The 17,161-nt window shown below is 35.7% G+C and overlaps 2 protein-coding genes across 2 annotated transcripts in view; one reads left to right on the plus strand and one right to left on the minus strand.

The window, feature by feature from the left end:
* Nucleotides 1–10,986, minus strand: LOC123552032 (small VCP/p97-interacting protein-like). Its single transcript, XM_045341414.2, has 3 exons — nucleotides 10,834–10,986; nucleotides 4,786–4,947; nucleotides 1–4,134 (listed from the first exon to the last, which is right to left on the minus strand). Exons 1-3 carry the CDS (start codon nucleotides 10,891–10,893, stop codon nucleotides 4,120–4,122), a joined length of 237 nt encoding a protein of 78 aa, XP_045197349.1. The 5' UTR covers nucleotides 10,894–10,986; the 3' UTR covers nucleotides 1–4,119.
* Nucleotides 10,986–17,161, plus strand: part of LOC123552031 (protein inscuteable homolog) — a 21,276-nt gene continuing 15,100 nt past the window's right edge. Inside the window, exons 1-3 of the mRNA XM_045341413.2 lie at nucleotides 10,986–11,071; nucleotides 15,433–15,582; nucleotides 16,762–16,825. Coding sequence (XP_045197348.1) covers nucleotides 15,450–15,582; nucleotides 16,762–16,825 — 197 coding nt within the window. The 5' untranslated portion in view covers nucleotides 10,986–11,071; nucleotides 15,433–15,449. The remainder of the gene's footprint in view (nucleotides 11,072–15,432; nucleotides 15,583–16,761; nucleotides 16,826–17,161) is intronic.

Below are 17,161 nucleotides of genomic sequence, written 5' to 3' on the forward strand. Positions count from 1 at the left end.
AATATTTTTAATAATTTAATGACAATATCATAAACAGTTTAAGATAAATATAATATTACATCTATAAATATATTAAGCAATTATACAGTTTAAAAAAATTCTATAAAATGTTTATTTCACAACACACAGAATTATATAATTATTACAGTCAAACCTGTATTTGACAGCAAGCCAAGGGAGCTACACAGACTGGCTTCCTGACAGACTGCTTAAGTGACTGCTTAACCCTTAGCCCACTTGTGGCAAGTAATTCTGCCTTTGCGACCAGTGCAGACCAAGATCAGCCTGCACTTTCGTACAGGCTTATCATGGTCTGCATTGTTCGCTATTCAGTCAGTAAATTTTCAGTGAACACCCCTTGGAATAATAAATGGTATTTCCCAAATTGAATGATGGAACAGTCCATTTTAGAAATTTAGCAGGCTAAGTGACTGCTTAATACAGGTGGCTGCTAAGGCAAGGTCGTAGGTACACAACAACTGTGTAGGTTACACTATTCAATAACTTTCTTCAATGTAAGTCTTGATCATCCCAAATTCTAGAACATATTTTTTAAACAAATACCATAGAAATCTTTGTATTGAAAGATGATTGTGCAACAAGCCTCACATTCAATTATAGAAGACTGCAACGAAATGAAAAAGTTATTCTTACATGTCAAACACTAGCTAATTAAGTGCTTTGCCAATAAGTGTGATTCTAATAATTGGTTGTTCACAACTTTTGAAGATGGTCTTAGAAAACTGCAGTTTATCTATTTATTGTTGACAGAAATTTGAAAATAAGCATTAACAAGTGTGTCTTTTATATCGGTATATAACTGAGTCATCATGACTCAGTAACAAGTTTGGTCGTATAAAGACATGGCTTGCTTTTTGAATTTTGGCACTTTGGTGTAGTCTGCATAAGGCCAAATGGTGGATTATTATAGTGCAATTTTAGATAAGTGGACAGGTATGTGGTGAAGAAACTTAAACCTAGATGCTCTGGTTATAAATCTATTTAATTGGTGGTTCTCAATTGATGCAACTCTATGCCTGAATTAACACATAGAGAGGCACCTCCTATCTTTGCTACAACAAAATCATAGCTGTCATTGTGAAAAATTGTAAACTAAACTCCCCTTCAAAAAAGACACAAGTAAAAAGTGAAAAAAACTCAGTCTCATCAAACCACTTGGTAAATATACAAACTCAGCAAAGATATACAAATATACACAAAATAAATAAATTAGTTCTACAATTAATGGGTCAATGATTTCTCATTTCTATTGCAAGATAATGTCACAACAAAACTGATTTGAAAGACCATGATAGCATTGTTCTTCAACTTAACAGTATAAACAGTAAAATCATTTTTATACAACGAGCATAAATTTTGTTATGTTGTGGGTTTGGTTAAAGTGGCTTCCTATCAGCATGAATTTGTGGTTATCAAAATAACAGTGATATCTTTTCAGTATATTTGTCTGGGATGTAATTTGAGTCATTCTCAAATTATAATGACATAACAGTAAGTTACAATATTATAACTTTCACTTCAATAAACAATCTGTAACGTGAGAAGAAATTTAACTGACGCAAATATGAACTGAAGGTTCAGTTTGCAAAATTTACTAGTTTCCTAACATCTGATAAAACAATTATTCAATAAACCAAGATGTTGTAGGTGTAGGTGTAGCCTGACATAAGAAAGCAGAAATATAGAAGCTAGTACAAATATTGACTTCTTCTAACTTGAGGACTAAATGACATGATGCTATTTCATGATGTTAAAATGTGTTGTCTGTACAATAAGGAGAAGATTATTAAGTTCTTGTTCAATAAAATGTAGAAGCTTATGATTCTTATTAGACATATTGTAAATAATGTAAAGAGACATAAAATTAGGACTGGGACGATTACTCGGTTAATTGGATCCGATTCGATTACTAGGAGAAACCGGTTTCAATTTTGCAAAACCGCTAATCGCTTTTAAATAACAAACATCACGAATTGTACCTATTCTTTATACATTTCTTTGACTAGCACATAGACCTGCAGTATATTCCCACTAAAACACATTGAACATTCTATGTCAATAGTCTCGGATTTGCCTGTTGTGATAAGTGTAAAATAAAATACACAAAAATATGACTAATTATCACATTGTTTGCAAAGGATAAAGTTCGTAAGTTCCTAATATAAACCACTACTGGAAGTACCTTGATACCGTCGTCAGGAAAGAAAACAACATTTTCAATATGGAGGCCAATTAACTGGTTCAGTTCGATTTCATACAAAAGATTAACCAGTTTTAAAATTTTGAAATCCTCCCAGCCCTACATAAAATCCACCCAGTGCTAACATCTAAGTGCCATATGATACCCTGTATCCCAAGTCAATGTATATTCAAGATTACACACAAGGATTGAGCACTGTAAGAAAACAATCATTATACAGTTTCACTAAGTTTGTAAAACATGTTTATATCTTCACATCCATTTCATGCATAAAAACATCTTTTGGCCTAAAATTGCATTTAGGCTGCTGCAATGCTCTTTACCAACATTCTTATAATTTATATTAAGCAGACATTTTACAAGTATAATAAAAAGTGAAGAGAAATTCCATCTGTTTTACAGCTGATTTGTATAGTATGACAGGTTTTCTCTATATTTACACACTACACAAGTGTTGTAATAAATAACAATGTAACAGAGAATTCTTCATATAGATAAACATGCACCCACACAAACTCACACAGATACACATATGAACTGTATAGTAATTGTTCGCATTTTAAAAAATGAAATTTTGGCAAAATATATCTAAAGGTACAAAGATCTACAATATGAATTCAAACGGTTTATCATGTACTTGTAAAATTACTGTCCATAAACTTCTGTTTTTCCCGCCCTCTGTCCTATTTGAGTACCTTTAAACAAGAGCGCCCTGAAGGCATAGGCCCTGTTTTATGTAAATCAGGTAGACAGTTAACATAGTTTTTTAACGATTTGACCTAGTGAACTTGTTTTTAACCAAAGTGAGCCAGTTACAAAGGTATCCTACATTTTAAATTGACAAACATTCTGTGCTCCTCTCATGAAGATCAGGTAGAAACTGTGGCCTCTTGAGTATCAACACTGTTTTAATATAATTTGACCAAATCATCTAGTTTTGATCTTAGATTATCCACTTTCAAACATGGCATAAGTTTTGTAGAGACAAACATTCTGATAAAGTTTTATGGAAAGCAGGTAAAAGATACAGCCTCAAGGATTTTTTAAGATTTAACCAGTAACCTATCTTTTGGCCTCTGGTAACTCAGTTTTGAACAGGAGCAAGATTTTGTTTAGGCAAACAGTCTGCCAAAATATGTTCAGATGAAGTAGAAAATGTTGCATCTACAGTGTTAATGATGTTTTTTCTTTGATTTAACCTTTAAGTGGCTTAATATTTGATTTCAAGTAACCCACTTTTAAACTTGGTCTAGATTACTTAGAGAAACCCATTCTGACAAAAATGCCTGAAGATCAGGTCTAAGATGTGGTGTATTGAGTATTAAAAATGTTTTTCTATGATATGACCTAAAGACCTAGTTTTTGACCTCGGGTTATCCTGTTTTGAATTTAGATTTTACAGTGACAAATATTCTGACAAAGTCCTCTGAAGTATAAAATGTGGTTTCTTGAGTGTTAGCAAAGATTTCTACCATTTGACCTAGTGACCTAGTTTATGACCCCAGATGACCCAGTTACAAATTCTTTCTAGACTTTACTGAGGGAAACATTCTAACAGTGTTTTATAAAGATATTAAGAATTGGTAAAAATTGTGACCTCTGGAGTGTTTACAGTAAAACTGCTGGTGATGAATGATGCACAACCATGGACAATGGACACAGAGGTATTAATTAAAGAGCCCAACAGAGGTAAGTTAAAAAGTAAGACCAGAACAAATTTGTAATAAAAAACTACATGATATTTTTTCTAACCATACAATCCTGGATTCACTGGTGTTTCAGGTTACAGATGAATAAGAATGTAATCTACAGATTAACAATGTGACTGTATCTATAGTTTACAGGTTAATGATGTGACAGTCCAAATAGGCATGATGATGGCATAACAACACTTCTTTTCATGAGACCTGCCACTGAAATAAACAAAAATATGCCTAAAAATAAGTATAACATATAGTACACTGACATGATGGTCAACTGAAGCCATTAATTTTAGCGTATTTAGTGTAAAGTCTGTCTAATTATACTGCCCATGAGAGCACTGAGTCTACATTTTAAGGAGTACAACTGCATTTTCACAACTCTTAAAACTAGTGATTAACTTAGTGGCAATGACTATCTTACATAAAACAGATATACACAACCGGAAATTTACATCAGTTATTGTGGTCAGAAAAAATAAAACAAGAGCTATCAGTTGACAGCGTGCTCGACTATTCTCAGTGCTTGATAGTATAATATAAGATATGAGTAAAACTTTAACATTACAATAAGCATACTCTAAGTCAAAAAAGGGGCCATAATTCAGTCAAAATGCTTGATAGAGTTGCCTCCTTTTTACAGACTGGGGTCATGATGGTAAACAAGTATGCAAAATATCAAAGCAGTATCTAAATGGACGTTGAAATTATTTGGGGTGGTACGCAAACTTTAACATTTGTGTGATGCTAACGCTCATGTTAATGTCGAGGCCGGGGTGAGTAGGATAGCTCCCCTATTCTTTGAATAGTCGATCTAAAAATGCTTATCCTACAAAAGTTTTTCTTACAATCTGAAATTCATACCTTTAGATTAGATTCTCCATGTCCTTGAGTAAGTTGTGCTTTCTCCATTTCTTCTTGCCTCTTTTGTTTACGTTTCAGAGCCTCAGGATCCTTAACCCCTCGCCCCTCAAGTTCCCTTTGGCGGCGCTCTGCTGCCTCCGCTTGCTGCTGCCTTCTTATCTCCTGTAACATTCACAAGAAACATGCATTGTACAAAGACAATTAAAAGCCAAAATTAATTTTCATTTTTAAGCCATGGCACAAGATAAAATGGAACTGGCTAGGGGACCAGTATAATTTGATCTCAAAAGAACCTGTACTATGTGTATATGGGCAGTGTATAGGTACAGTAATCTGTATACTGAAAATGGTATTTCAGAACAGCTGAGAGAATATACTAAATTACTGGTAGCTATCAAAAATAAGTGTTGGTTTCAAAAAGCAAACCTCCTAAATTAGCTTTTAAGTATTTTCTTTCATAAAGACATTGTTTTTAATAAATTGCAGGTGATAGAAATCACAAGTAATCATAATCCTTCCTCATTTGGCTTATCAGGATGACTTATTTTATGATCTGACATTTTATAGTTGATGTCCCTGAAGGGACAGCCACAGTCAAAAGTAACAATTTAATCATGCTATCCTGAAACATCCCATCATTTGGAGTACTAGCTATTAAAAATTGCCACACACTTTTCTATAATGAACTTTTAATAATAATTTCTTTAGTAGTTTGTACTTGCAATGTTCTCATAAATCCTTGATTTGTTTTACTTTTTATTAAATCATGGCAAAGAGCTATAAAAATAAATGTATTTTATACTTCTTTGATCATGGTAAATAATGGTGACTGATGGGTATTGTTGTTATACTGTCATTTGAAAGTTTTACATTAAACCAGAATTATTACAAAAATGTCAGCTCCTCATTGATAAAGGGAGGTGATTTATAATATGGTATAAATAGCAGCTGATCCCCTCTATCATGGCTAAGAGGGAAGTGTAGTGCTATGGGTCATCAAGTTGGTTACCAATCTACAGCCCAGTCAGCTCAAGTGATTACAATCCCGAGCAAATCTCACTACATCTATCACACCAGTACACATTTCACCCGTACAGCTTACCCACGCTACATCTTATGGGATATATATTTCTAAGTTAATTCAGTTTGCAAGAGCATGTAGTCATGTTGTAGTCATGTTGAGGATTTCAATGAACATAAACCAATATATTACAAATAAGCTTCTTCAACAGGGCTACTATTATTATAAATTACGTAAATACTTTGTTAACTTTTACTATCATAATTCAGATTTGGTTTTAAATACAATAGCAATTCAAAGACACTTGAACTGCAAGTAGGTATATCAAAACCCATTTTTTATGGGGTTGTGGTTTACAAACCTTTTAAGATTTTGGGTCATGGCAATTTTCTATTTGTATTTAGTAAAGTCATTAAACTTTTTATTAAAAGAGGTTATGACCCAACTGTTATGAGACACACCACGTTTGGTGTTCAGCCCTTTTAGAGTTGGCCGCTTTCCTATTTAATTGTGTCTGACGGAACAGGTGGAGGACTCTGACAGGTAAATAGTTCATAAATCCCACCTGGACTGGGCTATTTTGATTTCCATCTTCTGGCCCGTTTCGTTGGATGTTTCCCTTAATTGTTGCTCTGTCTTCTGCAAAGGCAGTCATGCAGAGTAATTTTAGGTTCTTAAGGATTGCATTTATATATGAGCCATGCCATGGGAAAACCAACATAGTGGGTATGCGACCAGCATGGATCCAGACCAGCCTGCGCATCCGCGCAGTCTGTTCAGGATCCATGCTGTTTGCTAATAGTTACTCCAATTCCAATAAGCTTTAAAAGCGAACAGCATGGAGCCTGACCAGACTGCGCGAATACGCAGGCTGGTCTGGATCCATGCTGGTCGCATACCCTTACAGAAGAAAAAGGCCTGCTGCGTACTCTTGTTGTGTACATACAGTGTATATGATGCGTACATGATGTGTACTGAAATCAAGGGCTTTAAATAGTACGCAGGATATACACTGCACATACACCGATAGTACGTTTGTAGTACACTTTTGACATGCAAATGAGCTCTGCCGCGTACAACTTGCTGCGTACATGCTGTGGACTACATAGTACACAGGATGTACGCTGGAAGAATTTAGTATGCGGGAAATAGTACGCAGCATGTACACGGCACATACACTTTTCACATGCAAATGAGCCTGTGGTGTACTACCCCTGCGGCGTACATGCTGTGTACTCCTGCGGCGTACATGCTTTGTACTCCTGCGGCGTACATTCTGTGTACTCCTGGCCCGAGTCCTGCGGCGTACATGCTGTGTACTCCTGCTGCATACATGCTGTGTACTCTTGTGGCGAAACTGCTGTGATAATGTAAATTCCTTACCCCACCAACTTTCTTATGCAAATGCTGATCATTTGAACAGAAAAAAACAGAAACAAGAGGGCCAAGATGGCCCTAGGTCGCTCACCTAAGAAACACTCCATAACAGTGTAAAACATGTTTGACCTAGTGATTTCATGGAAACAAATATTCTGACCAATATTCATTAAGATTGGACCAAAAAATTGGTCTCTTGCGATAAAACAAGCATTTTCTTAGATATGACCTAGTTTTTGACCCTAGATGACCCATGTTCAAACTCGACCTAGATTTTATCAAGGCAATTATTCTGACCAAAATTCATGAAGATCAACTGAAAAATACAGCCTCTATAACATACAGAAGTTTTTTCTTTGATTTGACCAAGTGACCTAGTTTTTGACCTCAGATGACCCATATTCAAATTCGACCTAGATTTCATTAAGGCAATCAACCTGACCAAATTTCATAAATATCAACTGAAAAAAACAGTCTCTATCGCATACACAAGATTTTTCTTTAATTTGACCTAGTGACCTAGTTTTTGACCTCAGATAACCCATATTCAAAACCGACCTAGTTTTCATCAAGGCAATCACTCTGACCAAATTTCATGAAGATCAATTGAAAAATACATCCACTATTGCATACACAATGTTTTTCTTCGATTTGACCTAGTGACCTAGTTTTTGACCCCAGATGACCCATTTTCGAAATCAGCCTAGATCTAATCAAGGTAATCATTCTGGCTAAATTTCATGAAGATCAGTTGAAAAATACAGCCTCTATTGCATACACAAGGTTTTTCTTTGATTTGACCTAGTGACCTAGTTTTTGACCCCAGATGACCCATTTTCGAACTCGGCCTAGATTTCATCAAGGCAATCATTCTGACCAAAATTCATGAAGATCAATTGAAAAATACAGCCTCTATCGCATACACAAGGTTTTTACATGATATGACCTAGTGACCTAGTTTTTGACCCCAGATGACCCGTTTTCGAACTCGGCCTAGATTTCATCAAGGTAATCATTCTGACCAAAATTCATGAAGATCAATTGAAAAATACCGCCTCTATCGCATACACAAGATTTTTCTCTGATTTGACCTAGTGACCTAGTTTTTGACCCAAGATGACCCATTTTCGAATTCGGCCTAGATTTCATCAAGGCAATCATTCTGACCAAAATTCATGAAGATTAATTGAAAAATACAGCCTCTATCGCATACACAAGGTTTTTCTTTGATTTGACCTAGTGACCTAGTTTTTGACCCCAGATGACCCATTTTCGAACTCAGCCTAGATTTCATCAAGGTTATCATTCTGACCAATATTCATGAAGAAGAATTGAAAAATACAGCCTCTATCGCATACACAAGGTTTTCCTTTGATTTGACCTAGTGACCTAGTTTTTGACCCGAGATGACCCATTTTCGAACTCGGCTTAGATTTCATCAAGGTTATCATTCTGACCAATATTCATGAAGATTAATTGAAAAATACCACCTCTATTGCATACACAAGGTTTTTCTTTGATTTGACCTAGTGACCTAGTTTTTGACCCGAGATGACCCATTTTCGAACTCGGCCTAGATTTCATCAAAGTTATCATTCAGACCAATATCCATGAAGATTAAATGAAAAATACAGCCTCTATCGCATACACAAGGTTTTTCTTTGATTTGACCTAGTGACCTAGTTTTTGACCCCAGATGACCCATTTTCGAACTCGGCCTAGATTTCATCAAGGTTATCATTCTGACCAATATTCATGAAGATTAATTGAAAAATACAGCCTCTATCGCATACACAAGCTAAATGTTGACAGACGACAGACGACAGACGACGGACGACGGACGCCGGACATCGAGCGATCAGAAAAACTCACCTGAGCATTGCTCAGGTGAGCTAAAAAGATAAGTGACATGCATCAATAAGTATTTACCCTTACCAAAATAATGTAGATTGATGTTATCAAATAAATTAGTATGCTTTTCTTCATCCACTTTTCAATGAAATAAATCAATTTTTGTAGCATGTAATTTGGTAAACATCTGAAGAAAATGGCGTAACTGCATCAAGGGGAAACAACTTTAATGCAACTAAATATAAGTGTTATAAATTTCGAAGTACCTGCGGTGTACATGCAGTGTACTATTTTCTTGTACAAGTCCCTCCTGCGTACATGCAGTGTACTCCTTAAATTTTCAGAGTCTGTGCTGCGTACTTGAAGTGTACTAGTGACCTCCTGCGTACATACTGTGTACTCGTCGAAATAGTACGCAGCATGTACGCGGCATGCGGTGTATGTAAAATGTACACCTCTGGCGTACAACTGTGTTCGCGGCATATACACAGCAAATACGCAGCATGTACGCCACAGAGGCTTGCTTCTGTAAGGGTACCCACTATGTTGGTTTTCTCATGGCACGGCTCATATAATAATTATATACAAGAGCATTTTCATGTTTTACATTACATGCCTTCTGTTGCCTTTGCACATGTTAGGGTTTCACCTGGCGGGGATAAATAACTTTAATTTACACTGTCCTGTGACTTAGGAACATGGTGGGGGTAAGATCGAGGTTAGCTGCACCATAAACCGGTTTAAGCTCCCCAGCGGTGGTTTAGCAACTGACTCATCAACAGTTCCAAGGCAGTGCTCCACAGTGTTCCTTTATTTGCTTGATTTGTCCTTGTGTGTTTACTTTGTGTGTGTATGTGTGGTGCGCATGTGTGTTGGTTGTATGCACGTCCATGTGCTGGGTTTACGTTTAGTCAAAATAATTCAACGTTCAGATTGTTTTATATTTGTGCTGGGCAATATAACGTCAAAACTTCGAAGGACCAAAATAATGGAAGTTAAATCACAGTACACAGTCATGTAAAGTTATTGCTTTTATTTGGCGTGTAAACAAACGGTAAACGTTGATCATGTACAGTACATACAAAGGTTTAAATCACCAGAAAATTCTTAATTTTGGATATTATTTGATAATTTTTACATAGATTAGTGAGGAATTGAATCCCCCTTTCGATACATGTAAGTTATATTTAATTTATGGCCAATTTGTGAAATAATCAGCATTTAAACCTGTAGCAATGTAAAGCGTCGGCAGCGATGAAAATTTCATCGGAAGTTGCTTCATCTATTTTGGTCATTCGAGTGTTTGACGCGAGTGGGGATATTGCCCATATGAAAAAAATATCTCAATATTTCCTAGGATCGCGTCAAATTAGTTGGACTAGGTTTACGTTTAGAGAGGCTGTGTCTTTAGAACGTGTCTTTCCTTAACTGCTGAATATTTAACCCTACCCAATTTGGCTTATCGGGATGACTTATTTTATAATCTGATAATATTATTTAGTTGTCATCCCGGGACAGCGACAGTCAATGTTATCACGCTGTCCTGAAACGTCCTATTATTTGGATTACTGAATATCCATCATTGTTTTTTTTACTTTAACAAATTCTTGACACAGCCTGTTGATGTTAATTGTCACTATCTATCTTTACTGCCTGTAACTGCTAATTGGTGTGGTCAGTGAAGTGATTATCAATGCAGGGAATTCAGAGCTACACAATTACAGACAGTTCTTTTCATAAAATTGGGTCATAGTTATGTTAAGGTTATGTTTAATAACATCCTATACTTTTTACATTACCGTTGACGGCTGATCTATATCTCCTCCGCCTCTAAAACATATTGCTAAACAAGAACCCATTTTTTCCACAGAAGTAAACAAATCTGGTTCTCTGCACTGAGTTGGTCAAATATGAGGACGGGAACCAAAATCGTCTGTACACAGTTGCCTCCCTTTGAAGAAATCCCCCATTTGCAAACAAATAATACGGAAATGAAACAAGAGTAAATATGAAGTACAGTTTTGCGCTGAATTCTAGGTAACAAAATAAATGTGTATTTTGAAAATTATCCATTCAGTTTGATAAATGATCAATATCCTGTAATTCCAATAAAATCGAAAATAGAACACATTTTATTTGTATAAAGTAGACTAGTATTCGGACATGAAATGATACTTCAGGTAAAACCAAATGCTCGTTCTACTTTTTTTATTAGCAGAGTATCAATAAGTCTAAAGATATATTGATAAATGTAATATGAAATTAGGTACTGCCTATCCAACGAGAAAACTCTGTCCTGTCTTGTATTTTTGGCACAAATTTGTCAGGTCACAGGAAAGTTACAAATAAGCTATATTTGCTAAATCTAGCTATATATAGCTTGTTCCAGCAGTATAAACATTAATGCTGCTTTTACACTTAGCCGCGATGTCCACGATGTCCATGATTTGAGAGAAACATGGTGAGCGTGGGGGCTCGTGGGATCAAATCGTGGTGATGTTGAGGAATCTTGGTGGAATCGTGATTATCGTAAGGATCGTGACAAAACTTTTGACAGTCAAAAATTTTGCCACGATTATCCCGATTTATCTTAAATCTTGAGAGAGCGTGATAGAACGTGGAAGTCGTTGTAGAGCATAATGCAGCATAACAGACCTTAACGTAGCGCATCAGACCTTGATGCTCCATCGTATTGGGATCTTGGTGAACTTGGAAACACGATTCTAAGTTCCAGTAGATCTGGAGGCATCTTTACATAGTTGACGTTGGAGCCAACATCTTAACGCCTGATGTCTGTGTTGAAAAGTTGAGGGTATTGTCCCAGTTGGTGCCTTCGGTATCCACTTAACTATGGTCTCACCCAGCAGGTCTTAGGCTTTCTATTTCTTATTCTCCTTCCTCTCTCTTCTATCCTGCCCTGTTCCGTCCCATGTTGCTGCAGCCGACGAGTAACTTTTATAGGCATACACGAAAATTGCAAATTCAGCATCTTGTTCAGCTCTTTGATGCATAGCTCATTCCTCTTAGGAATCTCTGCAGAGAATGAGAGGATGACCTATGCCTCCTATTTTTATTCCAGTCATGCTCAAAAGGTGACAATCTTGATCAAATCGTGGCCATAAATCGTAGGAGAGCTTAACAAAACTTGATAACGTGAGGGATCTAAACAGAATGTGAAAAAATGTGATAGCATATCGTGGTTGTCGTAAGAGAACTATAGAGAATGTGATGAAATTCGTGGCAGTTCTCGGCCAGAATCATGTTGGTTTCGTGATAAAACGCTGCAGGTAGTAACAAAACGTACTGAGAGCGTAAGAAAGCTTAGGAAAGCGTAGTTATACAAAATTCGTGCAATAAATCGTGGAACTCCGAGCTTTTCTTTAAATCGTGGACATCGTGGCTAAGTGTAAATGCAGCATAACAAAAAATGCAAAATGTGTCAAAATCAAATGCAAAATTGTCATTATCACAGCGTAACAATGTTGGGCGGTTAAAACCACCCCCGGTTTTAACCAGCGGTTTTAACCGGTTAAAACCGCCCCGGTCAATACTCCCTGAAGTGGTCAATACTGGTCGATTGGTCAATACTGGTCAATTAGTCAATACTGACTGTTAAGATATTTTGAAGAGTTTATGAACAACTTAAATGATGACTGTTAAGAGCAAAGGTATTTGCATGCATTATATTTAGTTCAAGCAACCAAATTAATAATACTCCCAAATTAGTCAGAAGTGGTCAATTTGTCAGCACTGGTTGATACTGGTTATTAGACTATTAATTTAACTGAACTTCATTTCTAGAAAGTATTTCATATACTGTAGCAGTTAAGTGTTTGATTCACAAGTGATAAATCTAATTATTTTTACTGGTATTTAATTCAATGAAAAATTGCTGCCTACAACTGGACCCTTTCATTGAAGTGGTTTAATTGTGTTTTGATAGCAAGTGTCACATTGCCTAATTAACACCATGTCTTACAATATACAACAGATTATATGTTACAGGCCTGTCTATCTAGTCACTAATTAGCTGTCATGATCAATAATCCCACTGTATTAATGAAGTGCTCTACATGGTTACTTTATCTAAAAAAAATTAGTTATGCAATCAAAGTATTCAAATGACCAGTATAGGAGAGATCGTGTTTGTATACAAATCCGGTGTATTTTCTATTTTTAGAACTGATAAGACAGTGATCGGGTGGGCAGAAGCCGATCGTCCATGTTTTTTGTAAACAGTGATGTTTTTCTAACGGTCTAAACTTTCTTAAAACATAAATTACATAAATAATTTTTTGATCAATGGAAAGGTTATAAAACAAGCAATTTATTGATTACTTTTAATTGTTATTTTGAAATAAAATGGATTAATTATGAACGCTTAACTTACACTGTTTTTCTAAAGGTTGTGAAAATCACTACGCCGCTTTTAAAATTATATGTCATTTAAAACGGTTATTATTTGAAAAAAGATATTTGGATACAAAAATATGAAGATCGTTAGTATTTCAAATCTTTTTGAATTTTGAAAATCCATAAATGAGCAAAAAAGTTATTAAAAATTAAAAATTCTGATTCAATACGCAAACGGTGTTAAAAACATTTGTTTTGCCAACCACCAGATAAACAGATGTTAACGCGTGACTTCATGGCGATCTCTCCTATTGACCACTATATGTGTTTATCAGGGATACTGTGTAGGACCAAAATTTAAATTGACCAGTACTGTCCATTTCAATGAGTGTAATTTATAGTAATATTTTTTTAATTAATTCAAAATAAAGGCTATACTTTAAGGTGATAAAAGCATTTAATAAACTAGTATTGACCACTGACCAGTCTAAGTCTATTGTCCAGAACTGAGCCTGACCAGGACACATTACCAAGGACCAAAACTGAATCGACCAGTATTGACCACTAATCCACTATACTTTGTAACAAACGTAATTTTATATTATTCAGATTGCTTTATAATTTTTACATTACTGTTACAGCTTGTTCTAATCTGTGAAAGTGCATTATGTAAAAGTGTTGAATAAACCAGTATTGACCACCCAAGAGTGACCAAAGTATTGAATCGACCAGTATTGACCGGTTTTAACCAGTATTGACCACTGGCCTGGTCAGTACTCATATTGACCGGCTTTTTGCCAACATTGCAGCGTAATTGTTTATATGATGAGAAACAATCACACACAACCTAGATATTTTTAAAACAGCATTTAAGTGGTAGAAAGAGATTGTGATTCTGTAATTTTAATTCGAAAATTTGATATACTAATCTATATATGTATCAAAACATATTTACCGTGTTTACTGTATAGATAATACATGTATGATCTGTTGATTAATATATAATGTGGTTTACATGAAGATGTCTAAGTGACTTCAGCTACAGGCAAAGGCTAACTCAGTGAAAACCCTTTGAATGGGAATCCCTGAATAATGGAAACCACTCCAAACTGAACAAATTTGGCAGTCACAAAATTTGGCCTTCTTATTTCATGAGGAAAATACCTCTGTGAACTGGAAGCGCTCTGTTGCAGAAACTGAACCATTTTCCCAGACCTAACCACAAAACATCAACTCCAAATTACCCCAGAAAACAGAACAGTTTTAAAGGCAATCAGAATTTTGGCACTTCCCTTTGTTTTGTCATGATTACTGGAGTTTAGTTAATTTGTTAGCGTATGTCCGTAAAAAATTGTATGATGTTGTTTCATTCTGTAACTAGACAAGATCAGGATTTAAAATAAATCAGGTTGCTTGACAATTGTCAGTCAGGGGTGTAACTGTTTCAAGTTATTGCAGTTTATAACCCATTTGAGTTATTGCTAATTATACTTTCATAACTTGTTTCAGTTATCATAAAATATTACAAAGCCTTCCTGTGCCAATTCCTCATTTTGAATGAGACTAATGCAATTATTTCCTGAATCCTTGACCTTTTATCTTTCCAGCTATGCAGTAAAATTTTTTACTCAAGGCTGATAAAGTTTTACGCAAAAGTTTTAAAGCTATAAAACTCTTAACATCCCATTATGCATATCAGGTTATGATACGACTAAAAGACAATTTAATTAACCACAGTTTGCTACTAATTTCATTTTAAAGGTCACTTTGTGAGAACAGCAAAAAGACTTTTTTTGAGTAACTTACCTTAGTTAACTATATTTTATAACTAATACTGGTTATAAAATGCTTGAAAAAGTAACTGAAATAGGTTACATAACTTAAAACAGTTACACCCTTGACTGATTGTGTAACTATTTATGTACTGTAGCACACATTCCACCAACAAAACCCCTCAAAACCAAAAGCACATCCAAATGGACACTGTTCAAGGCTTATATAGTAGATTAGTATTTCTAAATTGTTTTACACATACTGACTTTCAGGTAATCTTGACAACATCATGGCATACATGGACTCTGTTCAAGGTTGGTTGTCAGAAATTCGACTGATGACAGAGACAGAATGTATGTCTGTACTTCAAGGGAAATCACTTTCACAAGACTTACAGCAAAGTTCTACGACTCTTATTAAATGTATGTTACTTTGTAGATTTCAGTTAGGTATATTTAGATTGTATAATACAGTTTATTCTGAAGTAAATTACTCATTCATCTCAGTTATGTCAGGTTAAAATTTTAGCCCTGAATTTTTTTCTGTCATTGAACTTTTTGAGATAACCTTGCTCAGAACTATTTTTTCTTAAAATAGAGTTTCATTGCAAACCTGTAGTTTTAATTAACTTTGTGCAGCTGCAGTCATTGATGCAGGCCTTCCGGCGTTCCTACTTTTTCCTACATTTTCCTACTTTTTTAAATGCCTTCTACTTTTTCCTACTTTTTGATGAAAACCTCCTTCTTTTCCTACTTTCTTGCTTGACATAAAAAGGAGAAAAAAATACAGCCTTTTCAGTAGTTATATTTGCAGATGATGGACTCTGGTGTGTTGCTGGCAGTTTCTGGAGCCATTTGGTGCCTTCTGCAATACATAGCACCTATAATCCTACCAGACCATATGGGCACACTGATTCAAGCACAGAAACTGCCAGTCAAGGCATCTGGGGTTATTATTCAGTTGCCGGTGTACATATACTTATCAAAGATGCACCCTATTATTTTGGCAAAGGAATATTTTGTTCTCAAAATTAAGACCCAGAAACGAACCAGAGGCCAGAACCAAAATTTCTTACCTGTTTTTCAAAATTTTCAAGGGGGAGAGCCCCCTGAGTCCCCCTCCATTTAGAGGGGAGTAACCCCTCCATTACCTCAGAATTTAGACCTAAAAATGCATCAAAGACCACCATTACTTGCCTTTATCTCAAAAAATTCCAGGGGAAGACTCCCCTGACCCCCCCCCCCCACTTTAATGAGGGCAATACATCAATCAGTTAATGCACCAGAGGCCACCATTTCATACCTGAATTTCAAAACAATTTCCACCCCACCCACCCCCACCTAACTGTGCCCTCCAGTCAAAAATTTCTGGGCCCAGGCCTTCTGTGTAGTATTAACAGCTATTAAGGTGAGCATTGCAAATTTTACGTTAATAACCTCCTACTTTTCCTACTTTTTTGTCCGCAAACCTCCTGCTTTTTCCTACTTTTTTATGTAGGGACCTCCTACTTTCCTCCTACTTTTTTGCAAGGCCATGCTGGAAGGCCTGTTGATGCATATTTTGTTGTTCTCATGCAGTAAATCTCTTGATTTTTATTTCAGGTGGAATAGATGCAATAAGGAATCAATCACATGTGATCAGTAATGAGTTCTCCAAACTGTTCAAGTAAGAGCCATCCTTTAGATTTATCAGTGGAAGATCTTTGTGCATATAGTTATGCATATAGATTTGTCAGTGTCTTTCAGTATATATGTACAACAGCCTGTGCAGGCTTGGTTGGCTCAGTAAGTAGAGCACTAGACTATGAAGAGTCACTAGAGGTCACAAGTTCAACTCCTGAGGAAGCATAAATTAATATAATGTTCTTTGTGATGATATGACAATTGAGTCGTTTGTAACTCACCTCTGATTCATTTGGGGAAGTTTTTAGTGACTTGCAGAGAAAGTAAAGGTTATTGAGTTGATATGGTTCAAACTTTCATTAATGACCGCCCAGATATT

The sequence above is a fragment of the Mercenaria mercenaria genome, chromosome 4 (assembly GCF_021730395.1).
Source record: "Mercenaria mercenaria strain notata chromosome 4, MADL_Memer_1, whole genome shotgun sequence".
NCBI lineage: Eukaryota > Metazoa > Mollusca > Bivalvia > Venerida > Veneridae > Mercenaria > Mercenaria mercenaria.